Source organism: Cebidichthys violaceus, unplaced genomic scaffold, assembly GCF_023349555.1.
Source record: "Cebidichthys violaceus isolate CVI_PGR_0920_01 unplaced genomic scaffold, fCebVio1.0.p SCAF_11, whole genome shotgun sequence".
Lineage (NCBI taxonomy): Eukaryota > Metazoa > Chordata > Actinopteri > Perciformes > Stichaeidae > Cebidichthys > Cebidichthys violaceus.
Genome location: NW_027176274.1, coordinates 6837521 through 6865348, shown reverse-complemented (window position 1 = coordinate 6865348; position 27828 = coordinate 6837521). Strand labels below are relative to the sequence as shown.

The 27828-nt window shown below is 41.2% G+C and overlaps 3 protein-coding genes across 3 annotated transcripts in view; 2 read left to right on the top strand and 1 right to left on the bottom strand.

Moving 5' to 3' along the window:
• Positions 1-15673, bottom strand: part of kdm6a (lysine (K)-specific demethylase 6A) — a 36172-nt gene extending 20499 nt beyond the window's left edge. The window contains exons 1-6 of the mRNA XM_068702398.1: positions 15163-15673; positions 14956-15019; positions 11811-11919; positions 11263-11312; positions 8595-8653; positions 3584-3704 (exon numbers count right to left, since the gene is read on the bottom strand). Of these exons, the coding sequence (XP_068558499.1) occupies positions 3584-3704; positions 8595-8653; positions 11263-11312; positions 11811-11919; positions 14956-15019; positions 15163-15332 (573 nt within the window). The 5' untranslated portion in view covers positions 15333-15673. The remainder of the gene's footprint in view (positions 1-3583; positions 3705-8594; positions 8654-11262; positions 11313-11810; positions 11920-14955; positions 15020-15162) is intronic.
• Positions 15674-18410: 2737 nt separating this feature from the next.
• Positions 18411-22419, top strand: fundc1 (FUN14 domain containing 1). The gene is made up of 5 exons (XM_068702387.1): positions 18411-18499; positions 18760-18913; positions 20517-20592; positions 20685-20813; positions 21429-22419. Exons 1-5 carry the CDS (start codon positions 18448-18450, stop codon positions 21504-21506), a joined length of 489 nt encoding a protein of 162 aa, XP_068558488.1. The 5' UTR covers positions 18411-18447; the 3' UTR covers positions 21507-22419.
• Positions 22420-23104: 685 nt separating this feature from the next.
• Positions 23105-27828, top strand: part of efhc2 (EF-hand domain (C-terminal) containing 2) — a 10620-nt gene continuing 5896 nt past the window's right edge. Inside the window, exons 1-7 of the mRNA XM_068734865.1 lie at positions 23105-23190; positions 24715-24900; positions 25114-25264; positions 25469-25692; positions 25932-26183; positions 27054-27158; positions 27739-27828. The exon at positions 27739-27828 is cut by the window's right edge and continues 49 nt beyond it. Coding sequence (XP_068590966.1) covers positions 23149-23190; positions 24715-24900; positions 25114-25264; positions 25469-25692; positions 25932-26183; positions 27054-27158; positions 27739-27828 — 1050 coding nt within the window. The 5' untranslated portion in view covers positions 23105-23148. The remainder of the gene's footprint in view (positions 23191-24714; positions 24901-25113; positions 25265-25468; positions 25693-25931; positions 26184-27053; positions 27159-27738) is intronic.

The following is a 27828-nucleotide window of genomic DNA, read 5'->3' as shown; positions in this document are numbered from 1 at the left end:
ACAGAATTACATCAACTTTCACACGATCAACGGTCTGCCTTTTATATTGTACTTCTACAAAATGTGATAGCAGGATAAAAATAAACATCCCCTAATTCCTACTGGCAATGATGCGTCTCAGAACATAAAGCACAGCAAGTCTTGATGCTTGTAGAGAAATCAGAAGTTCTTAATCTTCTCCATCAAATCCGCAGAAGATCCACAACAAACCACAGCTGAACCCTGCTGACCGCAACCTGAGAGCCCAGCGACAGCCAGCTGAACCTTACATGTTCCTGTCTGTGGGTCACTTATCTTCCTCCTCTTCCTCACGTGCAGCCAGACGACACAGCTGCGAGTCACTGACGTCCAGTTGTTACGCCGGCATCCTGCCCCCGTCATGTGAACTACAGACAGTGTTGCCGGGTAGGACAGATGCCTGCAGAGGCTAAGCCTGTGCTGCCAAGGCGTGGCACGCCACCAGGCAATATCTCCATCCAGGGTCACTGAACAGATTAGCCCACGAGTGGATCACACACACACACACACACACACACACACACACACACACACACACACACACACACACACACACACACACACACACACACACACACACACACACACACACACACACACACACACACACACACACACCTCTGGGGCTTTTTCTTCCGGTTTTACCCCCCCCCCTTTAGGGCTGCCATTCAACTCCATTGCTTCCCTCATGTGTTGACATGTTGCTAAGCCACCAGTGTTCTGACCTTAGGTTTCATTGTATTGCATCAGAAATGTGTGGAGCACATTTAGATACTCCTACCAGCACCTGAGCGGTTAAGAGTGGGGAAATATCAAATTCCAAGCGAGGTGTCTGATCCTGTCAATCTGTAGAGAGAGTGCTCAGGCACCCATAGGTGGCTTCAAGGTGACAAATTCTATTGCAGTTGCTAAAAGCTGCGCCGTGAACCAACGCAGTCACATGCAGCTTTGTGCATTTTAAAAAAGGCACCAGCAGTATCTAGGTCAGTTAAAAACTCCTCCTGAAGCAGGAACTGCACACAAGGATCTAGCACACAGTCAGAGAACAGACTGTTCTGCTGGTGCTGCCGTACTCCACTGGTCAGCTGTGGTGGATTTGTTAGAGGGTAAAAAAGAAATGGTGGAATCTTATAGCTAGATATCAATATCTGCTACACACAGACAGTCAGGAGATTGCTTAGAGCAAACTCATTTTAAATCAGAGCTGTGAGCCACAAAACATCACAAACACTCATCACATCCAGATGCCTAAATGTCAGAGAAAGTACACACACACACACACACACAAATGCGTTACCTAGATCGCTGGCACTCCACACTCCTCCTGGAACCCCACTGCATTCTCCTGTAGACCTCTCCTATCCTTCCCTTCCTTCTCTTTCACACTTGCTCTGCCACCAGGCAGATAATGCAGCAGGATTGTCAGCTTGGCATTCCACCTCCCTCCCCATGTCTCTCTCTCTCTCTCTCTCTCTCTCTCTCTCTCTCTCTCTCTCTCTCTCTCTCTCTCTCTCTCTCTCTCTCTCTCTCTCTCTCTCTCTCTCTCTCTCTCTCTCTCTCTCTCTCTCTCTCTCTCTCTCTCTCTCTCTCTCTCTCCTGGTGTCACTGATTACTATTCAGCAGACGGCTGCAGTGGAGAGCGCAGAGAGATGACACACAATACCTCAAAGCTGGAACAGGCAGCACACACCACCTCTCCCTGTCTCCCCCCTCCCTCCGTCTCACCTCCTTTCTCTGCTCTTCTCTACGGCTACATGGCTCTACGGAGACCGCCAACTCATCACCTCACCAATACGCAGCGCACAAATCTCAATTCCTCTTTCTGTCATAGGCTAAATCAGTAGCCACTGGTGGAATGAAGTTGTCAGTGAACATCGCGGGTAAATAAGAGCAGTTTGGTACGATTATATGAAAAATTGCAGCGGCTGGCTCCTAATTAGGTTACAGTGTATTCTCAGAAACTGCAGGCATCTTTTCATCACTTCGCTGCCTCGATGAATGGAGAGACAGCACCAGGAAACATGAAACATGCATCCTTCATAGAGACCTCCACGTTCCCTTCATCCCGACACTCGTCATCGGCAGCAAGCGGTCTTTGCCGACAATTTCCTGTTTTTCCATTTCCCTTCTCACATTTCTCCCTCTCCTACCTTCATTCAATCTCAGCTCTTCTAAGCACCCACCCCTCCCTGTGGATATCTGGGGCAGTCATGTGTGCGGTGTGTGTGTTGCTGGCAACGAGCCAGGACCAAGAGGGAGGGAAGCGTCCAAGACGGAGTGAGGACGTGCAGCACGTGCAGCCCACTTGGCTCAATACCGAACCACCTCCAGCATCGAGACACACACACACACACACACACACACACACACACACACACACACACACACACACACACACACACACACACACACACACACACACACACACACACACACACGTCTGCAAGGCACTACACACGCTTTTCATTATAATTGTGAAAAGACAGACTAAACCAATCATTTTGTTTGTCTATATTTCCACGCTTGAAATCCACTATAATAGCTTTGCAATGAATACTACCTTTAATATAGGTATGCGCCGATGGATCGGGGACTGATGGGACCGATTTATTCCATTCACTTCTATGTTTATGTACTATATACATGACAGTCTGGAATTTTAATCCTGTTTAAATTTTGTCCGATTTGTTGCCGTAATTCTTGTTTATCTTGAAGATTCATTTTCACCAAGTAGCTGGTTTGCAATATATTGTTTTATTAATAAAGTTTATAGCTATGTATTTATGCGTTACATTGTGTTTTACAAGAGTTAGCAAAGCAATGTTAAAGTCAAATCTGATGATGTTGCCTTACACATAAAATAACAATCCCAGGGATCAACACCGGGACTGAAGAAAGCGAATCGATAGATACCTACTTTGATAAACTTATAATATTTAATTTGCTTGTTTAAACTGTGTCAGAAGTGCTGATTCAATCATTCATATTAACGTATATTACATACTACTATAATTCAGTAACAGAATTGGAGAAGTAACCATTTAACACATAGCTTATGAGTTTAAAAGAAGAAAAAAAAGCAATGCTCTGCAAGGCTCAATTATACACTAATGCATTAAAATGCATAATAAAAACTCCTGTGACAGAATGTCTGGAGCAGCACAAAGCCTAGGATCCGATAGCAGTCCGTCCACAAAGGTAACCAGCGCTCTCAGACAACAATAGATCCATAGGCTCCCTTCAGACAGCCCTCCGTTACCGCCGGGCCGTCTATGGCTCACAGGTGTCAGGAGATAGGCTCGTAGACGGGGTTGAGCTCAGACAGACGGGACAGATGATCCTCCAGCCTTTGTTAATCCGAGGACTAGGGAGGTCAAGTCTGTTTAGGCAGGGAGGAGGCTTCTATCGAGTATACAATGCAGACTTGGAAAATGATTCCACGAATCATTGCATGAAAAAAAAAAAAAAAGCTTACTATCAGGCCCTGCTTGACCCGACCATGACCTGAAGCAAAACAAACATTAAGATCCACATTTCATCTATTACACACTTTGAGAAGATTTACCTTTAAGCTCGACTCGTAGTCCGTGTTGACTTTAAACATGAGTCCCAGTCTCAGGTGAATCTCTTTAGCTCTTGAGAAGCCGAGGTCGATGTAAAGCACCTCCTGGAACGCCTTGATTGCCCTGGAAATAAAACACACAGAAACAGTGTGTTTAGTGAAAATAGACAAACAGCTAATTTGAAAATAAGCCATTTTATAACAGTATTATAAATCAGCCTCTTGCCTCATTCTTCTACCACCTGATGAAATCACTTGACAAACATTCACCAGAGTTTGGCAATATAAACTCAAACATTACAATATGACTCAATACTTCAACATTGATAATGTGGTGATAATTTAGGTATGGCTGTGAATAGATATCAAAAATATGAAATATCAAAGATATTAAAAAAAATAGGTGTAAATGCAACCAATAAGCATTGGAGACGAAGGGAAAGCTTCTTTTTTTTTTTAAACATGTCAGTAAGTGGTTTGAGATGCATTCTAGCCAGATGTTGACACGGTGCACATGCATCCATCTCTCCAAGCTGCAGCTCAAGTGACACAGAAATAACAATAGATTAGTCACATTACAGCATCTGGAAGCAGATTCTTCAGCAATAAAGTACTTTGATGATAGTTGTTAGCTAGTAACTAAACCGTAGGTTGTACTTTCACTGCTAAACATCACAACTTGTTCTTCTACTGCAGTTTTTTCTCTCCTTCAGGTGCATTACCACCAACCTCTGAGCTGTAACCCAGACTACCATGCAGCACGCAAGATGCAAGACAAATCCAATCAGACTTGTGATTTGGCTAACGGAGACGCTGCACGCAAAAGAATATTAAATCACACCCAGGAACGTATCCGCATATGAGACACATATGCATGCACATATGAAATGAAGTGTAAATGGGGCCTATTGGTGCTTACATACAGCATTTCATTTTCAAAATAGGTACCTCAACCAAATAAGGTCTGACTGCTTTTGTTTGGAGACCCTCGCTGTAGACACTAGTGTATATAGGTGTCCGACAAGTGTCCTTACATCTCGTGTAAAGTTGACTTTTCTTGCGTACATGTTAATCTCTAACATTAATACCACAAACAATTACTTGGGAAATGCAATCATTTGCGTTTCGGGAGCCTTTGACCCCCATTTACAGCTGGTATCAACATGTGATCTGTATCTGGATAACATCTGATCATGGGCATTTGCATTGGTATTAAAATGTTGTCGTTATTTAATTTCTGCTTGCCTGTTTAATCTAAACACGCAAATCCAGAAGGCGGAGCTGGTAGATTTAACACAACAACCATGGTCCCAGGTATATGGGTTCTAATGGGACAATTACTTCACAGACCCGAATCCCTGAAGTCTTGATTCAGGGCTTTTCAGACGATAAGCTTACAACAGTGCGATGGCGTGCTTAAAAGTTTAACTGGACCAGCTGTCAGTCATTAGAGATGCTCTACACGGTGTGAAACAACCAGCTAGATTACTTAGAAACAGATTCACTACTGCACCGCTTATTTTAACAGAGAGACAGTCAACAGCAAACAAAAAGCGCATTAACTAGACAACAGTTTGTGGATGACAGCTGTTAATATTGTCTGCAAAAATCAAGTCACCTGATAATTCTCTCACCTCTTACAGCCCGTTAAGAAATAAGTTGTCTGTAAATGTCTGTTATAGCGACACAGTGACATTTGAAGAGACATTTCAGCAAAGGACTACATTTGTAATTCATTGGTTGAAATAAATGATCCAGCGTCGGCAAAGGGCTGCTGTCGTGTTAGCAATAAACTCTCTACTTCTCTCATTACAGCATTAAAATAAAAAGGGTTCATTAAAACAAACGCACGTTTCCAATTGAAGCCGCTCACTGTTTAGCAATGACAACAATAGCAAATGCTTATCAGCATGAGGCCTTTTTCCTGTAACGTAGCGGCAGAGCTCTGAGCTCACTGCTGACTGGGTGCCCCCCCTCAAACACACACACACACACACACACACACACACACACACACACACACACACACACACACACACACACACACACACACACACACACACACACACACACACACACACACACACCGAACTCATTGCCCCTATTCCCGTCTCCCTGCGCCTCCTCCCCGTTTATCTGGTCCCTCCCTCTCTCTCTCCCTCCCACCCACCCTCCCCTCTGCGTTCACCCTTTCCTCCCTCACAGACAGAATCCACCGTGAATGCTTGGAGAGCTCAGCTCTTCCCCAGAATCGGTTGTGACACGCAGCGTACGGCTGACTCCGGCCAAAAGATGAGCAAAGAACGCCGCTCTCCTTTAGAAAAGGGGCACCCTGACAGCAAAACAACTGCACACTTTTCCAAATAGGGCAGCCAAGAAACACTGTTTGGGTTCATTTGAGATTTTATGACATAAATGTCCCACATTCAAATTTGCGTGGTATTTCTAAGCCAACATCATCTTGCAGCGACGCTCGTTTTGGATGGATTTTAACCACGGAACAAACAAATATTCAGCTTTAATACTATCACAAGCTCCTGTGGACAGCGTGGACAGTTGGGCCGGTGTTTCAGCCCCGTGAGGTAACATGAACCATTTGACAGCTCAGCATTCCTTTTGGGCCTCGGCCTCAGGATGACGTAATCCCTCCTCGTGAACCCAACTTGACACGCTCCCATCCCCCCATTAATACATTCCACAGGCCTCAGCGATGGCGGCATCCAAACTTGGCAGGGCAACAAACACTGGAGGCCTTCAAGGTCATGGATGATGTAGCGGGGCAGCAGTGGGTGGGTGGTGGGGGGTCACCAGTGGAGGTGAAGTGGCTCGGTTCAGAAACTGAATTGCTAGCTTGTGACACCTGCCGCTGTGCTAAAGTTTAGTTTACACTCCCCGTAGTAAAGCTGGCATTAGGTACGTGTGCCAGAAGACGACATAATCATGCTTCAGAAACTGGAGGTCTTAAATGTCTACATTTGAGTAAATATATTGCCAGCCAAATCAAGTTTAGAGGATATTCAACTTGTGTTTTATTATAATGCATTTAACATTATTAAAGCAACAGTATGTCCATGAATATGAGATAAGAGTTCACTGGTAATTACAATTCCTCCTCAGCATTGTAGAGGTTGGTGCTACGGTGCCACGCACGAGTTTAAACAAAGCTCGACACAGAAATTAAATGGTAAGTGTTGCCTGAAATGTGCAGACTGCACCCAATCCCGAGGTGTATAATAGAGTTCAAGCAACAGCCTCCAAAAGTACAATTGCCATCTCTAATCCATGTCATCAGCCAATAGTATACACACACAAAAAGACAAAAAGACATGGAGTTAAGTAGCAAACAAAGTTAAATTTCCATTTATTAAGCAGCTGGATCAAGCCTAGTCTAGCTGTTACTGGTATGAGACGTTGGTGATGCTCTGCTCCCGATGGGACAGAGAGATGAGGTTCACTGCACTTGATGTGGTCCCAAAATGGCCTCTAAAAACTGTATGATTAAGAGAACACGTTTGACAACACAGTCCTCTGGAGAAACTGAGCGTTCACCTGGGAGTCTACTGAAGGACATTAAAATGAACGGCATGATTTTAAATCTTAAAAGACTTGGCTTGGACTAAGAAAACAGACCAAAGAAATGCTGTGGTTTAGCTCACTAAAGCAGAAAATCATGCTCAACAAGCACGACAAGGCCGACAGCCAATGCCGGGGCAGCAGCTCCTGGAGAGCCGTCTCTTCTATCTCTACTACTTTGGCTGCAGGGTTCATTTGAGGACACTTCAGTACGTGCAACGCTCACCCTACGATCTGCCCTCATCAAAACACGATGACTACCGTCACACTAATAGATCTCCCTGCTGCCGCTTTGCCACCAGTTGTCATGCGATGGATGTCTAAGCTTCTCCCTTCTTTGTAAAACAACAGCAAACCCCACTGCACTCCAAAGGGAACCACCAATAATACGCAAATTCTCAAATAGTAGGAGACACAGAATGAACCTATATCTCTACTGACAAGTCATGAAGACACCCAATAAATCTGTGAGAAATAGTCAAGACTGTTTTAGCATAAAACCACCAAATAAGTCACGACATGAATGCAGCCTTCAGATAGAGATCTCACCTGCAGCTCTCATTCCCACAAACTATTTCGCTTGAAGGTTCTAGGTCTCCTTGTGGATCTTCAGTTTGTCTTGGTTCTTCTTACTTACAGGGTTCTAAATAGGCATGTAAATGAGTTCCTTTACAATGTTTCAATTCCGCCATTACACGAGCTAATGGAATCCAATAACACAGATGTTTCTAACTGAAACAGGACTCATGTACCATGAACAGGACTACTGGTTTACTTGGTCCCCATAGATGACCCCCCCCAACACCAAGGGGAACCCACGAAGAGAATCAATATAAATTCAATCTTTGTGTTCTAGCAGAGTGACGGGGAACCGGCTAGCCTCGACCACAACAATAAAATGCATCAGCTCCAAATTCGTTGCGTTTAGATATTGTATCTTGTTAGTTAGTAAGCTAGTTATCCATATGTCCGAGAACCGCACTGTGTTTGTATGTTAAAACACGCGCAGCTGGCATCTTGACTGTTGGACCCAACCGTTGATGGCCGGCAAAGAGCTCGGACATTTCATCTGACTGCTAGTTCAGCCACAGTGGTTACATTTTGAATGTGTAAACCAGTGAAATAAACATATGACATAAAACCAAGACAGCTTCAGAGTAATTTCAAGGCATCTTTCTGGAAGCAAGGCTAGTATTTTGTCCCCGTTTACAGTGTTTGTGCTAAGCTAAACACATTCTGGAGCCCACTCTGTGCTGAACATACAGAGATGAAATGATGATACCAACGTTTTCGCCTTACTAGAGGTAAGGAAGCAAACGTGTATTTGCCAGAATGTCAGTATTTCTTCAAGACAAACTAAATCTTTGATTAACCAAAGACCATAATCATGGTCGAACTGGCTGACGCCATGCATGCAATGAGTTTTATTTAAAGCACTTACCACTGAAATGCGTTGTAATGGAAGTAAACCATGCCAAGGCCATATAAAAAGGCAGCATTCTGGGAAAAAGAAAGTGTTGGAAAATTGTTACAAACAAGAATAAAACCTCTTCAGTACATTGTAATGATTATTGTTCACACCTTAAGGAGTTAGCAGTTATAAACTTGATGGTGTCATGGCATATTCATGTAGTGTATGTTCATTACATATATCTGCACCAATTAAGGACTACACCCAAAATGTGTGTATATATATATATATATATATATATATATATATATATATATATATATATATATATATATATATATATTCATTTATTTAAATTTTTTGCTTGATATCTTCTACCAAGCTTTAAATTCATGCAAGAAACTGTTTTCTAGTAGAAGAAATCATTCAAGACACAACCTGCTGTCCTGATACTAGTTAACCTATTTGAGAATTAAACTCTTTACATATACAGTACAGGTGACATTGTCTCCCTTCAGTGCAAGCCACTTCAATACATGTTTTAACTAATCAAAGAGAAAGAAGTGGGCAGTACCGACCAACATGTGTTAAAGTATTGAGGAACATGTTAGCATAGCTAAGACATTTGGGACCGATCAATGTTCATGCACCAGAATTATATTATACCCTATAACAGGCATAAAACATCATACAAAGAATAGAGTGAGTAGAGAGAGAGAGTCAGCCAATGAGAAACACCAACACACTGAGCATAAATCAATGCATTTTCCATTATCAACATTATTATGTTGACACATCTTTCCTGCCTCTCAGTTAGACCCCTATTTGGTTTACCACCCCAGTCTAGGCCCGGCCAATAAAAGCCCTGCGTTTGGGCTCCAACCTCTTTTCTACATCACTACTGCTATCAAGAGAAATCTGCTCCACCAGCCCATTATCTAGCAGAGGGTAGGACCTCACACCCTCACTTCACTGTGGCAATTTGTAATTCAGAGGAGCCCAAAGCTGTCAGGTGCGATCACAATCCAACCCTCGGCACCTCTGTTTAACGGCCATTCCAAACGCTGAAGCGTCAAACCAAAACGGGCTAATTCACCCACAGAGAGAGCACAGGCTGGACGCCATCGTGTCACAGCTGATTGGACAATTTAACTCCAGGCCATGAGCAGGAACTGTAGACAATCTAAAAAAATACTTAAACAGTGTCTCATCCACAATAAAGGTTTCACATCCTCATAAAAATCCTATGCAGCAAAGCTCATTGGAATGACACATGCTCCACTATTAGTGAAAGTAAAGACTCTGTACACCCACACAAGGGCTTTCAGTTATCCCGGCTGATTAGACCTCTGCTCAGGTCCGGAGCTTTGATGGGAATTCATTAGGTCACAAATCTTCATCTAACCAATAAGAACGATAAAGGTGCAATTTGTCCCGACCCAACAGGTTCATCAACGCTAACAGGAAGATGTCACACAATTAGTCTCAGCCAGATTAACTGAAAACCTGTATGGGTGAACTGTATATTGTGAAATGGTAGAAATTTTCAGAGCCCCTGAAGGACCACATGGGAACTGAACTACTTTAGCATTCCCTTTAAGATGTGCATTCGCCCTGATGCACAGCCTGGTTTGGGGAAACACTGATGGCTAATGTGACACTTTACATTACGCATCTAATGCGCACTACTCCTTTCAAAAGGCGGAGCTCCGATAGTGTACAGTCACTGGGTGACGGGACCACGGCTGCAGTGGTGGTTGAATCTATGGTGCCATGTATACGGCTACGGTGGCTGTACTGTGACTACACTCAGCATTGGCCAAGAAAGCATAAACCACAGCAGTTGAGCAATAACTATAACTAACTCTATAATAAGCTAACTAACTCTGCTAGTTATCCATCGAGCTGCAATGATCCTTTTTTTACTACATCACAATACAGACCAGCCTTTCTCTGTGGATCAGAGGGAATGCAAAAGTATTCAGAGGTAACCACAAACTTATTGTGGGGTGCCGCAAAAGAATTTATAAAAAATAAAAGAAATTCCATTGTGACCCTTTGGGGTCTTTGTAGGAACAAGTTTCAAGGAAGCAGTATCGACGTATGAACATGTAACGGCATGTGAGAGAAACAAGTAGAGCCTGACAGACCAACTGTCAAATAAGCAGCAACTTGCAACCGTCAATGTGGTCCATTCCTAAGGTCCACATAGGCGGCTCTGTATTCACCGTTTTACATCAGAGACAGTAGGTTACTCTCCGAGGCTCTTGTTTACCGGCAACCTGAAGATTTGCATTATTCTGTATGTGCTCGCTGTTACAAATGTGCCACACATGTAAAGCCCCAACACACAGAGTTCACTTGAGCATCTGTATCCATCCACCGCCCCCTCACTTCTTGCAGCGTCTCTCTGGCACATAAAGCCCTCCCAGCGACCTTACATGCACTCAACAGTATATCACGTCCATGTGTACGAAAGAAATCAAATCCATAGAACAGGCTGACAAGCAGCTCAATCTTCTTGTGTGCACAGCACTCAAGTTACCGTACGGGAGTCCGCTTGGTCTGCATTCCAGGTGTTGTTGCTCTAACATGTATGAGGACATTGTGGGTAGTGTAGTACTTCTACATGACTTTGCGAATAAAACGCGTTTTTCTTAGAACATGGTTAATATTGGATGTTTTGCAGAAAACTCACCTTCCAGTAGTCTGGCTGTAAACTGAAGTACCTCTGGTATGCAGATAATGCTGAGAAAATGGTGTGAGGAATAAAGGATTGCCACAAAGAAAGAGGGCGAGACACACAGAAGGAAATAATGAACAGTTAGTGACAATGTTACATGATCAAGATATTCAACTCAGCAAAACAAAATGTCAAATCTGAATAATCCTTTGTCAGTTGGTTAACAGTGTTAACCAAAAGTATGAGAGTAGAAAAACAAAAGCAACAACTACAAACACCAAATGCCTCGTCATGAAAAACTAGTTATCAATCCTGTATTCATTTGGATCCCCATTATCTTCCACAAAGAGGTCCCTGTGTCTCACTGCGGTCCACATAGAAATAAACAAAAAAATAAATAAAATCACACCGTAGCAATAAAACAAGAAGAGGCGTAACAAGCCAAATGATATAAAAGGGCAGTAAATAATCAAATGACCCTACAGATTTGAAAGGAAGAGAAAGGTGCAAACAAATAAAATAAAAAACAGCAGCCAGGAGGATTTACACATGGAGACGCTCACCTTTTGGATAGTCCTCCAGCAGGAGGTTGAAGTGGCCCAGCTGGCAGAAAATGTCAGGGTCCACTTTCCCCTCTGCTTTCAGGATGAGGGCATCGTAGCAGCTAACAGCCTAAACGAAGGAGCAAGAGCAGCGTAGAGTTAAAGGGTGCTACACGGCTGCAATGAACGATACACATTTAAATGCATATTTCACAAAAACTATCAACGATTAAGTTATAAAGGGTCGATACGGCCAAGAGGTGAGGACCACACAGCTGACGATAAACGACCAACGTCTTCCAGAGCTGTTTTGCATAAAGCCAACTGAATACCCAAACACAGAACTCGCCAGTCCGCGTTTAAACAACGTCTAAACAAATTCCTCTTGCTAGGCCACACTGCAGCCACTGAAGAGGAACGATTAGTGAACGTGTGGGACACTAAATAATGATGTTGAATGTGATACGTCATAACATCAAAACTAATATTCAGAGGAGTAGAAATTGGGTATTTTAATGTTGAATAGAGCATCGCCTTCAGCGTATGCTATTCTTGTTGAACTTCACAAGAACAAAATAGACACCAACTACAAATTTGTAAAATCAAATGATTCACAAGTGTATTTGTCATAGGTCTGAAAGCCTAAAGCAAAGGACTGGGTGAAATGAAGTCATCGTACTGTGACATACAGAATCTAGAACAGTTCTGTATGTCCCCACATCTCTCTCTCTCTCTCTCTCTCTCTCTCTCTCTCTCTCTCTCTCTCTCTCTCTCTCTCTCACACACACACACACACACACACAGACTGGAGCTGTCCATGATGAGTTTTAGTGGTTATAGACGTCTGCAATGCTAACAAAAGAATTGCTTGGAAGCAATAATAATGTTTCTTAGATTTGCTTCTTGCTTTGAAGAAGTTGCAAGTAACATCTGATCTTTCTGAATGACTTATTCTAGAACAAACCACCGTGAAAATAACACAGTCAGCATACTATTAGTGATGTTTATTTGATGCGCATGTGAATGCTCTACGGCTCTGTGAAACAAACAAACATTGCGTACTTTAACTAGCAGCGTCTGTTCACAACATATACACGGTTCGGTTTTTTCCACAGACGTAGCATCTTTTTGGAAAATTGACTGACCATTTTTCCATTTGGTGAGCAAGAGAGGTAATTCTGATATCTAAGTGCACAAATCTTTTGTAGCAGAAAAACTAGTAACTAACATCCCTCACCTTGCACAAAGTCCCATAGGTGGATATCGGGGATCTTTATTTGCTAGCTAAATGATAATCATCTCCTTTTTAGAATGCAAAAAAACATTTACTTAACGTGACACAATTTTAAAAAGTCGGGCTTGTAATAAAACATGCATGCATCGTTCATCACTGGAAAGCCTACAACATTAAATTAAATGAATAAACATCAATGTTGCATTTGATTGAAATAAATGTCATTCTTTGAACAAGTGCTGTGGTGTAATATGAGTTTGATTATGTTAAAGCATTGCTAGTTTCATGATCAAATCCAATAGAATTGTACCTCAAGCTTCTCATAGGGAGAGGCATATCCTCACAATCACAGAAGGAATCATTTACACATGTGCCTTTTCCACACACTTCAATGCCAGGCATGCCAGGCAGCACATAGTGACCATGCATTATTATCTGAAGTGCTGGCATGATGCCAAGCTTATGATTTTGTGCCACAGAGGTTAGCTACACCCTGCAGAGACAGTGTGATTCAGCAAATTAAAACAATACACTTACACCTATCCTCCAATTGTGAAAAGCACAATATTGGGATGGGACTTAAATTAACGAGTATCCTTATCTTTAGCTGAGTGGACTCTGTATCAGTTTATACAGTACCTCATGCTGAACTAATACTCTCCCTTCCCCCACATTTTAAAATGGAAGAGTCCAGAGAGAGGATGTAAAGGGAACTTGACATCAATATTGATTTATTCCACAAAATGCTTTCATGTGACACACACACACACACACACACACACACACACACACACACACACACACAGCCTCATACATGTGAATGTTATCAAGAAGAAAAAAACCCACAATCAGATCTTATAAGTGTGATGTTATCATATGGATAGGCCTGAGTATGGAGGACACTGACAGCAATAAATGAGTGCATGGCTGAGCCTAATCTGGAAGTACAACCGAAACAAAATAACGTTACCAGCCAACCCTTCCTTAAGAAACCCAGAAGCCACATGTTGAAGACACAGATGGTAACACGGAGTGCATCTACCCGGTGGCTGTGTGTGCACCTATCGCTACACACATGTAGTTAACTTCCGCTTTTATAATTGGTCATCTTTGTTTCAAACACTGAACGCCTTCGTCGGGATATGGCTTTTTGCAAATGGTGATTAGCCTAGCCACCGCTGCTAGTTAGCTAGCATAACGTTTGCTAGGTATTTTCTTCTTCCCACCCCCGCCATCTTGGGGCCAATGCTACCAGCCATTTATTTTTTAATGCAACCCTTAAACTACCACGTTTTGTGTTTATTTCTCCCCCTCGATAGTGTCAGCTGAGATGCGCATATAGTAGCTATGTGTGCTAGTGGCAGTTAGCCGCTACATGCTACATGCTACCAGAGAGTGAGCTGACGCACAACCCAAACTCTTAGCTGCCGTTATTGAGGATGGGACGGAGCGTTTAGTGGGATATTTATGTCAACTTAATGTCTCTCCTCTCGTTAAGGACGTGTGCTTTTACCCGCTTCCGAGACTCGTTATCATACTTATAACAGTTGGGTGACAAGGTGCTAAAACATCAGCTTAGTTTAGACCGACGTTACACATCAAATGTAACAACACGCACACGCACACACACACACACATACACATACATACATGCCTCTACATGCCCATTGTGTTTATACCGATATCATATATCATATATATCATATGTGTTTATAGTGTTCACATCGTCCTGCAATTGTACCGTTTGGGGCTCATTTACTATTGATAAACATCGCAAGAAATGTACCGGAGCCGTTATTATTCTGTGCTTTAGCGATGCAAATGTTGCCTGGTTGGGAGGTCTGTGCCACTTTATTTCAGGTGTGTTGTGCACTAATCAGAGGAGATATAACCGTGAGAGGAACAGGCTGCGTTTCCTATTCTGTGGCATACCTTTAACAGCAAGGCCTTCGTTCTGGCGCCATCTTCTTGAAGCCTATGAAATCCAAACAGTGAACTGCAAGTAGAGGACAGACAACACACACACAGGCGGTTCCGTGTTACTTGAGGGGGGTGGGGGTAATCATATTTGTTTATTTAAACATGTATTGCCAAAAATTAAGAAGTGGGTGACACTGTCTACATAGCGGATCGTCTAACCTGTCAGTTTCGGCCAAGCTCTCTTTTTCTTGCGCTGTTAGCTTCGGAAAGTCCTCTTCGATATCAGTCGCTGTTCCCGACGCCATTTTCTCCTCGTCATTACCAGCAACGCCGAGGCTCCGGGCGGCAGCAGATGCGGCGGCGGTGAGCGACACTCCGCACGATTTCATGGGAAAGAAATGGGAAGAACGACGGGACCGAGTGACTCCGGGAAAACGTAGTAACAACGAAAGTGTTGCACACCTAACGTTATCCAGGACTAAAACGGGGCGTAGCGGTAATTCTTGCCAAAATCCTCAAGGAAATGATCCCTTCAAGTTACCTTCCACACTCCTCATTGTACATCAAAGACACAGCGTGTATTCCAGTGCCAATTTATGCATGAAGTTGATGTAATGTTGGGTTTTAGGAGTGAGGGTTTACTTGGTAATGTCGCAAACTTCCCCAACCATCGGCTCAAAGTTGTTGTAATTGTGTCACATAGGCAAACGCACGCCGCCGCTGTCGACACGCCCTCCATTCACCCTGGCCAATCAGTGGCCGGCGTGTACCGCCACGTGACGGTCTCCAGTTGATGTGTTGCGAACACGCGGACGAGCACGCGCACGCACACATCAATATGCGCTTCACAATACCCGCCCCGAACGCCTGCGATTGGCTCTGCACGTTATATTATGATTACGTAACTGTATTGTAAAGCAAACCTATTGGTCAAAATAGCTGTCACGTATGTTTGTTGCAACGTTGCACAGATAGACGATAGATAGATGTGATGAAGTAGTTCAAAATAAATATAATTTTGTGTCATTTTATTCTAACATTAAGAGGAAATGGTTATTTCCATCACACTACAATCAAAGGTGTTTTTAAAACAAAATTATGAACGTGTTTTTAAAAATATCTAATAAAATTGTACACACAGATGTAATGTAGAAATGTAATTATTTTCAGGATTTGACAGACAATATTTTTACATTATTTAGATGAAAGTTTTCAATTGTTTTACTAAAGTCTTTCAGTCAATTTCTTATATGGTACAATCATGAGTTTTTCAATTCTATACATTAATTGTATAAGCACAACTGTATAATCTTCAAAACTACAAAATATTATTAGTGTGACTGTGTTATTGTGTTAATAAATTTGACTTTAAAATATGTGTTGTGATAGAGATGACATTGTTTGGCAGAAAAGAGTGCATTTATTGCAAATTACATGTGACAAACAATGTTCACTTTTATTGTCCCCGACACAAAGTAACGTGAATTTTGAAATAGAACTTTGTTATCCAAACTTGATGGACATTAAATCTAATGTCAGAAAATTGCTTCTTCCTTGCTCTGATGTTCTGAAACCTTTAATCAATTCCAAAGGTTAGACTTCATAAAGTGCAGGGATGGCGTATTTTTGAAGGCCAACGCCGGACGTCAGCATCGCACTTGTTCCCTCGACAGATTTCAGAATATAGCAGAAAATAAACTCTGTTGCAATAACAAGTTTATAACACTTACGTTTTTTTGTTTAGCAAAGATAATCTTCACAACTGAACAGCACTTTAATGATTTTTTAAGCGTATTACCAAAGTAAATATCTAACGTTAGGCTTGAGAGAACTCCACCACGGTCGTATCAGCACGAGTACACAAAGAGGATGTGAGGGAGGTCTAATTGGCATGATGACGTTTGGTTGTCTCATTTAGTCACTTGTTAGCAACAACCTTTTTAAAGACACTTACATTCACGAGAGGGGTATAAATATGGATTGACTAAGATGTCATTTAATTATGTTGTTGTTGGGATGGAACATGTCGTATGCAGGACAGATTTTGAAGCCCTCCGAAGCAAATTTGTGACTTGTGATATTAGGCTACAAATAAAATGTAATTGAATCGATCTGCTGAAAAAATACGTAGAACAAAACTTTAAAATATCTATAGCTTGTTTATAACTGTTATTTAATTATAATGTATTATCTAATATGCCACTAATCTAATCGGGGACAGTAGAGCATCTGTGCTATCGCCTAACAGTTCATCTCTAATAATCAGGGGTAGAGAATTGAAGATGAAATTTGGAATTGCTCACTGGAATAACACAATGTTGTTGATTGTTAAAGACCCCAAGGGAGGACGGTGTCATTTTACTGTTTTAGCCAATCATAGATTAGTATTAAAAATTGATTATATTAAAGGCTGGTAACCTGATTCAGAAATTCTCATTACATCCCCACCGCAATGACTCAAATCAGGTTTGTGTGGGCGTCGCAGGACTGTAATAAGCCTGTCCAATCATTACTTTCAGCCGTAATGTAATGATGCTATTTCAACAGCAGTGAGTACTAACACTAGCCATGTCTGTTGTTCACGTTCATAATCATAATTTTGGCTTTGGAGGGAGGCCTGAAGAGACGGGCTGCCAGTGTTGCCGACTTGGATTTAGCCGCTGTTGGAGCCAGTGCTGCTAGTTACTTTCATTGGGAAAGAGTTGGTAACACTGGGCTGGGTTTCTTGGGTTGGATAAATACATAAAAAATGTGTGCACTTGCTAGATTATCAACACTAGCTTTAAATTTAAATAACAGGTCCCACCTTAAGGGAGGACAGCAAGAGGAAGGCCCAGAAAAGAGTAAGAGTAAAGGGTTGGTTGAACTAAACTATTCACAAATCTTTTCCCCTCTTCTCTGGAATCCATTATTGAAATTCTGATTAAAATGCTTCAACAGCGACACCTGCAGGCAACAACGTGGTGGTGGGAGGCAGACGAGGCTCCTGCTGTCTGTCCTCTTCCGGGGCCGGATCCCATCAGTTTGCTGACACACACACACACACACACACACACACACACACACACACACACACACACACACACACACACACACACACACACACACACACGGTTCATTCCCATCCAGAGCCTGCAGTGATTGTTTGTCAGAAATAATGTAGGCAAGTGGTTTAAGGTTTTCTTTTGAGGAAGTAGGGGTAAGTAGCCAATTAGTGTCGTAATAATAATTGTATGTGCACAGCACTTGTTTACAGAATAAAACAATATAATCAGAAACCCATGTACTTAAAGTAGGAGCATGAGTGCATATATATCAAGCAGCAGTGAAAAAAAATAAAGAAAAAATAAACATAAAATATAATGTTTATTGTTTGTATATATACAATGACTGTATAAAGGAAGCCAGCCCCCCCCCCCCCCCCCCCTCCCCCCCGTTGTCATCTCGTCTTCTCTCCAGACGAGGCGCACTTCATCTTTGGAGAGATGGTACCTCCTCCACCGGATGGCATCTGAGGACACAGTAGCGCACTCCAAAATGGCGAACCGCGACAAGGGTAAGCAGGCCTGTAAACTAAACACATCTTCATCCAGACCAGGACACCGTCAATTCTGAGCAGTGAGACGCTCGAAGCGGCTGTTTTAAACTTCTGTTTAACAGATTTGGGTGTCTTTGTTTAACAATTCCCTCCCGCTGACACCCTTTTACCAGTGCGTAACCAGCGCGATGCTAACTTGTTGTCAGGCCTTGGAACTTTACTAAGTTCCCTCTGTTGCTAATGTATGCTTCTGTCTGTTTCTATTTTTCCGTCGCAAGAACTGGAAGAGGAGATTTACGACAAGGTCGTGGACCTGACGGAATACGCCAAACGTCAGCGATGGTGGAACCGCCTCTTCGGGAAAAACTCCGGCCCCTTAGCGGAGAAGTACTCCGTGGCCACACAGTTAGCCATAGGGGGAGTGAGTGGATGGTAAATATTCTCCTTGGAAATGCATTATGTCGCAGGTACTCCTTAGTTTTCTATGAACTAATGTGATAAACGTTGCAAAAAAATATTTGGACTGGCTCGGACATAACCTAGTGCTAAACAAGATGTATTACGCATGGTCCCTGGAGCCTCGGATTATTGTCCGATGTATCTTTCCCTCACCTGGTCCCTCCATCGGCCCTGTTCTTCCTTCTGTCTCAATGGAGAGGTCTGCCTTGTGCAGCAGTGGCAGAATGCCTGTTAGAGTATACAGTTCACACTTATTACTACTGAAACTAAAAAAGATAAAATCTCCCTTTGTCCATCCTCTCTACCCTTAAATTCTATAATTGTGGTCTTGTATGAAGGTAGATTTGTGTCTTTATTACGCAAACAAAAAAATATGTTTTGAAAGCAAATTTCTCGCACTGCAATCAAAAATCAAGTTTGTAAGTGAAAATATATAAACTGAGAATAAATTATTTGTTAGTTTTGCTTATGAAACTATCATTTTTGGTTGCAAAACAAAAACCTTTGCTTTCAAAACCAAAAGCTACGGTTTCAAAACCAAAACCAAAACGTAAAGCTACGAGTTGAGTTTGGACGTAGTGGGCGGGGCATACGCTGCTGAATGAGCCAGGAGTTTCTATTGGTGGGTTCGACTTACGTTCCATGCACGCAGAAAGTGAAGCTTCATGTCAACAACACCTCATGTCGTTCTTTAAAAAAAGAGACTCTACGACACTAACAACATGAAAACAAAGTGAAGTGCTACCAGAGCAATATAATGTCAACTTACCTCCATGCCGCTCATCACAGTAACCTCTACAGTGGAAGTAGATGCCGGGATCCAAGTCAAACCCACCAATAGAAACTCCAGGCTCATTCAGCAGCGTATGCCCCGCCCACTACGTCCAAACTGAACTCGTAGCTTTACGTTTTGGTTTTGGTTTTGAAACCGTAGCTTTTGGTTTTGAAACTGTAGCTTTTGGTTTTGAAACCGTAGCTTTTCGTTTTGAAAGCAAAGGTTTTTGTTTTGCAACCAAAAATGATAGTTTCATAAGCAAAACTAACAAATAATTTATTCTCAGTTTATATATTTTCACTTACAAACTTGATTTTTGATTGCAGTGCGAGAAATTTGCTTTCAAAACATATTTTTTTGTTTGCGTAATAAAGACACAAATCTACCTTCATAGTCTTGGTGTGTCATACTTAATGTGTTCGGTAGACTTTTAAGTGTTGGGCCATTCACCGTCATGCAAACCTTTACAGTTTTCAAGATAAGATAAAACTTCATTCATCCAGAGGGAAATCGCTGTGCAGCATTTGCAATGCAAAGTGAAAAAAGTGCAAATATAAAGAGAGCACACATACCAGTCTAAGTCAACAATAAGGGCCCAATCCAAAATAAGTACAATATTTAAAATGGCAAAAGTAGTCAACAGTACAGATCATAAAAATCTGAACTTGTAGTTGGGGTTGCATATAGATATGTATACAGTATTATTAAGAGTATGTGGTTTAGACAGAATGCTCATGATTCATTTAAAGTAATTACTTATGTTAGATTACCCACCATGCTCTCTGTCTCGCTTCATTTCAGGTGTGCAGGATATCTCTTCCAGAAGGTCGGAAAAGTAGCCGCTACATCTGTAGGAGGAGGTCTGCTGCTGTTGCAGGTATTCTTGCGACACTATAAAGAAATAAGGAAATCATTGTGGTGAAATCTGCCTCTCGTCGATGTTTCATTTTGCCATGACTCTTTCTCCAGATAGCTAACAACAGTGGCTATATCCAAGTAGACTGGAAGAGAGTAGAGAAGGATGTCAACAAAGCTAAGAAGCAGATAAAGAAGGGCACCAATCAAGCCGGCCCAGAGATCAACACATTTGTTGAGAAGGTGAGACTTTTGTTTGTTTTGCTTTGATTGTCACACAAAGGGAGATCAGAACTTCATTGTCAGGTTTGAGGAATATAGAATACCCCCTTTGTCTTTTTCACTGTTTCCTGTCAGTATTTACATTAATTACAGTCAAAATTGAAAAAAAAACCTCTTTTAAAAATGAATTAATGTAACAAGTTTATAATTTACAAAATGTGGCTAATTAGATAGAAACATGTTTGTACTCTTATTCAAATGATGAGTTACAGAACCATTTGCAGTAAGATAGACAGACATGCTGGTTTTTCATTCTTCCTATGCGATTCTTCAGATTTTTACTTTAAAAAAATAAATAAATAAATAAATATATATATATATATATATATATATATATATATATATATATATATATATATATATATATATATATATATATATATATATATATATATATATTGCACCGTATTCTTCTGACTCAAGCTGTCCCTGCCTTTGAAAATGTGTTATGGAATCAGAAAACCGCTCAATAACTGAAAAGGTTAATTCCGCTGTATTGCATTTCAATGTGAATTAATGTTGGTTTGTAACTTTACTTTACTTTTATATACTGAAACACGTTTCCGTCTTCTTCAGTCCACAGTGTTTGTGAAGAAAAACATTGTCGTCACAAGTGGTTTCATTGGAGGATTCCTGCTCGGCCTGGCATCTTAGGGTCTGCCAAAGAAGAACAGTCTATTCTGTTTGATGTTCAGAGAAACTGTAGGGAAACATTATAAACCATTGCTGGAGGGTGTTAAACGTGTTTTCGACAGCAAGCAACCTATTTAAGATTAGCTTGTAGCTCTGTGTTTCTGCACAAGCTGCACATCCTTTTGTCTACTTTAATACTGTACGTGTGACGAGCACCGTCGATTTCTAATGTGGGACTTCTGGGATAGAATTCTGGAAAAGTAACGCACACCAAAGGTTGTAATGAGGTGCTGATCACTGGAAGTAAAGTAGGAAAAACGTGTCACACACTCTGCCTCCATATGCATTTCTATTTCATTCAGATGATGTTTCAGATGCCAGGCCTTCTTCAAGATCCACAATGGTTGACCCGATCCTTTGGCGAGTCCACAAAGACCCTCTTAAAATACTCCACCTTCCACGCCAAATAAAGATGCATATCATGCTAAATTATTTTTAAGAAAAGTGTAAAGGCTATCAGAATGTTACTATTTATTTATTTTTACCAAACTGTCATTGTGAAACAATGAAAGAAGAAGAGTATCATTATCGCTGCCTTGTTGCGCACAATTCAGCCAAGCTTAATGCAGCTAAGAGCAAGTAGATTTAAATTCACCCTCACACGGCTGACGGTGTCCACAGGATTCCATCAGTGCCCGTGTTATATTTTTAAATTCCAGACATTGTACTCAATCATCTTGCTGATGGATAAGCGATTGTTATGCCTTTTTTGAGAGATGCCACATGTTTGATGGGTTATGTCTGCCTCCCCTGCATCTCTTTTTTTTTTTGGTATGTATTTTGTGTAGCAATACATTGACGCTTTAAGTACCAAAAGCTATGGTTTGTCTACAATGTAAGTTTGATGAACAAATAAAAATAACAATCAGTTGAATTTTGTCTCATGTATTTTATGACAAAGTATGTCTTTTCCCTCTTAACCTAGAGTCTTTAGAGTAATTGCGTGTTAAGTGTTTATTATCTGAGCTTTTCTTACGGTGGACCACAGATGGATGTGCCCATAATTAAAGAGTAAATGAAAGTATGCATGCTTCTTTAGTTTACAGCAGTGGTGGAAATAGTATTCAGCTTTTGTTTAAGTAAATATAGCAATATTAAAGTGTGAACAAACTAAATAAAAGCCCTGCATTCAAGTAAAAGTACAAAAATAGTATCATTATGGCAGAATAGCTCATTTCAGAATTGTGTACATTGGTTTAATGTTGCAGATGGTAAAGGTTAGGGTGATTTTAATAACTTAATCTATAATAATATAATTATTTGTTGGTTTATATTTTTAATTTATAATCTCTATCCGCAAAGTAACTAATGTAAAATAGCTGTGCAGTTAAAAGGTACACTATTTGCATGTAAAATGTAGAGGTACAAAATGAAAACACGTCTCAATATTGCATTTAAGTTCAGCACAAGTACATTTAACGTTAGTACACATCTAGTATTTTTCTTCATTTGTGCACATGTTGGTATTTACAAGTCCCCCCTCCCTATTGTGAATGTCGCTAAGACAACAACGTTTCCATGGTAAACCCTAACAGCCCGTTGAAATCCCTCAGCTGCTCCGGAGCATAAAGATCATAACCGACCCGTTTTAAATATCACAGCCATGGCGTTACCTTTTCTACCCGGGAATTCTCCCAACAAACAAGTACGTTTCCTGCTTTCAGTGGGCGCTGTATTTCACCCACGTGTTTTGACTTTAGTTTATGAAGCTTTACTGCATTCCTTTAGTTAGCTACAAGTTAGCTACGATGTCAGATAGCCAACGTTACGGACAGGTAGCAGGCTAATTGTGCATTCGGCAATTAACGTTAGATTTTCTATTTCAGAAACTGCAGATTCTTACTATTTATGACATAAATATTTCTCAAACTGTTGTTTTTATTGATAAGATACTTTCACGTGAAGGAAATATTACTGATCATTTCAAGACCTAAAGTCAATTCACTCAACTCGTTAATCTTCACATCTTCATCCTCCTACATGACTGACTAGCAGAGGTCAATTTTCAATAAGATTTAGGGGAACCACATTATGGAATGACTGTTCCTCCATATAATGTTTCAAAAGGTGCCAAAAAGAAAATCTAATTGCTGTTTTGTAATTGCATTTTTTATGTATTATTGTTCATGTCTTCCTTGTTATATTACATGTATAGTTATTTCACTCTTAGGGACTTGTAGCATTACTATTGCCTCAGAGTTACTGCAGGTGTATAAACCAAGCTTACTCTCACACGCACACACTCGACACAATTACATTTATTTTTCTTTTGTTTGTAATGTATTGATTTTATTATTTGTAAAACATCTTGTCAGTAATATTTTACGTAGTCATATCTTATGCATAATATTGTAACATTTTAATATTATACAGGTGGATGCTTCAAATAAGCCCAGTTGACTTTTTGCCTCTTCCTGCACTGTGATATTATTTATCTCTGTTATGTTTGTTTATTTTTATTTTATTGTGCAAAATAAATAATCTAAACTAAACTAAACCAACTGCCTTAATGTAGCGTTATGTGGGTATGTAGCTGATACAATAACAATAATTTTAGATATACTAAAACTGTTAAGTAGCAAGTATTGTAACATTACTTAAGTACAATTTTGACATAGCATTACTTGTAACGTTACTTCACTTGAGTATTTCCATTTATGCTACTTTATATTTCTACTTCACTTCAGTTCAGAGGGAAACAGTACGTTTTACTCCACTGCATTTCTTTGACAGTTATAGTTGACGTTACTTGTTACTCTCCACATTGAAGAACCAGTAAACCATAAAATATTTAGTAATCAGAGACTTGGCTGTAGTGGAGTTGAGCGTTCTCAAGCACTTTAAAGTCTTGAGCTTGATAATAATGTACCGCTACTGAATGTAATATCAGAAGTGTCATTTCCAGGTGAATATGTCTCGCTAGGCTAATATTATGCACTTTATTGTAGGCAGCAGAAAATCATTTTTAAATTAGATCTACATAAATGCCTGCTTTGTGTGCACTTGACCTGTTCATAGGTTAGTTCATTATAAATGCATCAAGTCATTAGTTGATGTAATGATTGTATACCATAGTAAGCCCATATTGCAGTATGTTTTTCATAGAAAGTGATCATTCCTTTAAGGTTGACAGCTGAGCAGAGACACTTTTCTCTTTTCTGTACTACAGCTGGGGAAGGAGAGATTCCACAAATCCCAACAGTTTGACTATTCCAATGGATTACCTGTGCTGGGATTGGAGAAGCCAGGCATTGGAGGAGAGCTGTTAGTTGGCCAGAGGATTAAACCAAAGTATTCTGTCTACCCCAAAGGACAGGGCAGGGATTTACCATCATGGGTAGCCTTTGACAAACAGGTGAATTGATCAGTTTTATGTTGCAAACAGCACAGCTAATGTTCTCTATTGTTTATTATGTCTCTTAGTACAGTACAACACTTCTATTGGATTATAGTATTGATCTATAGTATTGACATTTGCATATTTCTGTTACATCGTTAAAGAAATCTTGAAAAATCAAGATTATAATTTGATGAATCTCTCTCACAAAATGTCTTTTCGCTCCTTTAGGTTCTGTGTTTTGAAGCATTCTTTCAGGAAGCTGTGCCTGAGGCACAACATGAGACATACAGGATCAGGAAGTGTAACATCTACTTCCACCTGGAAGATGATACCGTTCAGGTGGTGGAGCCAGAGTACAAGAACAGCGGCATCCCTCAAGGTGTGTGTGATTCTACAGGAAAGGTCTAGTCAATGCAGCTCAAATGAAAATGTAAAAAAAAAACAACTGTACTTCTTTTTATGCATTCAAGACTCCAACTGGTCAAATGATCCATTCCACAAGTCAAACAGCCAATGCATTCCACTGACATATGATGCGTAATTCAACACCTGTTCCTTACCATTGCTGTGTTGTTGTTGGTAGGAATACTTATTCGGCGCCAACGTGTCCCGCTGCCTTCCCCAAATGATGACCAGTTCTACCACATTTACCATTTCAACATCAACCAACAGATGGTGCTGTACTCACGCACGTTCACTGTGACCAACTGTGACTCTTTCACGAGGAACTTTCTCACAAAACTTGGGGTGCGCCTAAATAACCCCGCCTCTGTACCCGATGACCCCTACAGCAAACACCGGGAAGAGGTAGGAATCAGGTTTTTTTATTTTCTTTAGAGGATGAAGAGATTTATAAAAATAACAATGATAAAATCCAGTATTGCATAGAGGGGAGATTATTTGGATTAAGTAATAATTTACTCAACCCTGCTGCCCAATTGATGGCACTGGTGCCCACTTATAAATCACTGATACTTACACAAATATCTCTCTTGCATGTGTGATAATATGTATTGATTATTTTTACCACATGGTCCCTCATCCAGATTGAGAAAAATATGAAGCCACTTCGGCCGTACGAGAGGCGTGACACACTGAAGCAGTTCCTGGAGCATGACCACAAAGTCCTGCGCTTCAACTGCTTGTGGGACGAAACAGAGAACGTGTTCGGGGGCCCGCGGGAGCTCGTACTGCACTACTACCTGGGTGATGACACCGTAGAGATCCTGGAGATCACTCCCCCAAACTCTGGCAGGGACGCTGTGCCCAAGTTCCTACGCCGCGGCAAACTACCAAAGGTGAGGCACCACGATAGTATAAGTTCATCAGGTGTGTCGAAGTCTCCGGGCCGTGGGAGAGTCGACAGGGTCTACATTTGTTGTCAGAGGAATAAAGAAAAAACACAGGTCCTACAGGATAATGGAAATTGCTGAATTTTCTATAATACAGAGAGAAACATGCTCGACAGGAAACGTCAGAGAAATTGATGAATTCTCAAGGGTGGTAAGGAACATTTAGGGAGTACATGAATGTAGCAGAATGTGTTTCACAGCTTGTCTCGTGCATTTAGTGTGTTCAATTTCCATGTCCATTTGCACGTTTTACGTATAGATAGTTATTCCAAAGCTAAAGGCTTGCAGTGACTCTCTTTCTGGTTGGGTGGCTTCTTTTCATCTTCCTCCCACCATGCCTCCCTTCACCCAGGCCTCATTCAGTCTGACAGGACGGCTGAAGCATCCAGTCTCCCTCAAGCATTTTGGCTTTCTCCTCCAGTTACTGACTGAAGCCTAATTCAACTTGAAAGACAGCCAGGCCTCAATCATGTGTGTGTGTGTGTGTGTGTGTGTGTGTGTGTGTGTGTGTGTGTGTGTGTGTGTGTGTGTGTGTGTGTGTGTGTGTGTCTGTGAGTGTGTTTTCAGTCCAGTAATTTTGTTTGTTCTGATGCCTTTTATTAAATGTCAGCCCTAAAGGTTGACCAGAATCCACCATCCAATGGGATTCCACCACGTCCCTTCTTTATTCTATCTCTAAATTCTATTAGACTGCCCCTCCCCTTCTCTCTCTATCTATCTTTTGGTCTCTCCATCTCTCTCCTCAGATGTGTGCATCAAGATCTTGTACTGTACAGTGTGTTTTGTGTAATGTGGTTGTTTGTTATTTCTCTGTAGCATTCGGTCCAAATGAAGCAGCCTGGACAGATCACGGACCGCACGGTGCTCAATGTGATTGCCCCCACGAGTCAGGAACAATGCTACATGCTGGACAGCCTCAAAGTATGGCCTGCCTCAGCCACGCTCACGTCACAAACATGCTGATATGACGTTAAGAAAAATTAGAATTGAAAATGAAATACTCACAAAGCGGCGCTGCAGTGAGGGAGACCGAGAGGTTGCAGTACTGACATGGCATTAAGTTAATATCACTGTAAACACTAGAGCATATCATGATATTTCAACAGTTGGGGGAAGGGCCTTTCCTGTTTCAGCAAACTGCTGCCTTCGTGCAGAAAAACATGAATCCATAAAGTAATGTTTTTCTGCGTTTGGTGTGGAAGAACTAGACTCACCAGTATGCATGTAGTGTATGGTTGTGCACATATTTGTGACTATATAGTGTATTAGGTGAGCTTGTACATGAACACCATTCTGACTGACACTAAACAGTGGCCAGTGATGACTCCACCAGGTTCATGAACTAGTCTAAACGTTGCTAAATGTACAATTTTAGCTGCATTCCAAAAGTAATGTCTCACTTGTTCTGTCATCTCATTCTCCCCTTCATGCTTTCTCTCTCTCTCTCTCTCTCTCTCTCTCTCTCTCTCTCTCTCTCTCTCTCTCTCTCTCTCTCTTGCAGACTGGAGCTGTCCATGATGAGTTTTATAAGGACTGTGATCTGACTTTGGGTGGAGAGGTGAACGTATGGGGCAGGAGAGTGATCCTCACT

Bases quoted from the DNA above. Each gene is read 5' to 3' on its own strand.
- fundc1 (XM_068702387.1), top strand. From the start codon at position 18,448: ATGGCATCTGAGGACACAGTAGCGCACTCCAAAATGGCGAACCGCGAC. The intron at 18,914-20,516 runs GTAAATATTCTC...GCTTCATTTCAG, and splicing joins ATAGGGGGAGTGAGTGGATG to GTGTGCAGGATATCTCTTCC. The intron at 20,593-20,684 runs GTATTCTTGCGA...CTCTTTCTCCAG, and splicing joins GAGGTCTGCTGCTGTTGCAG to ATAGCTAACAACAGTGGCTA.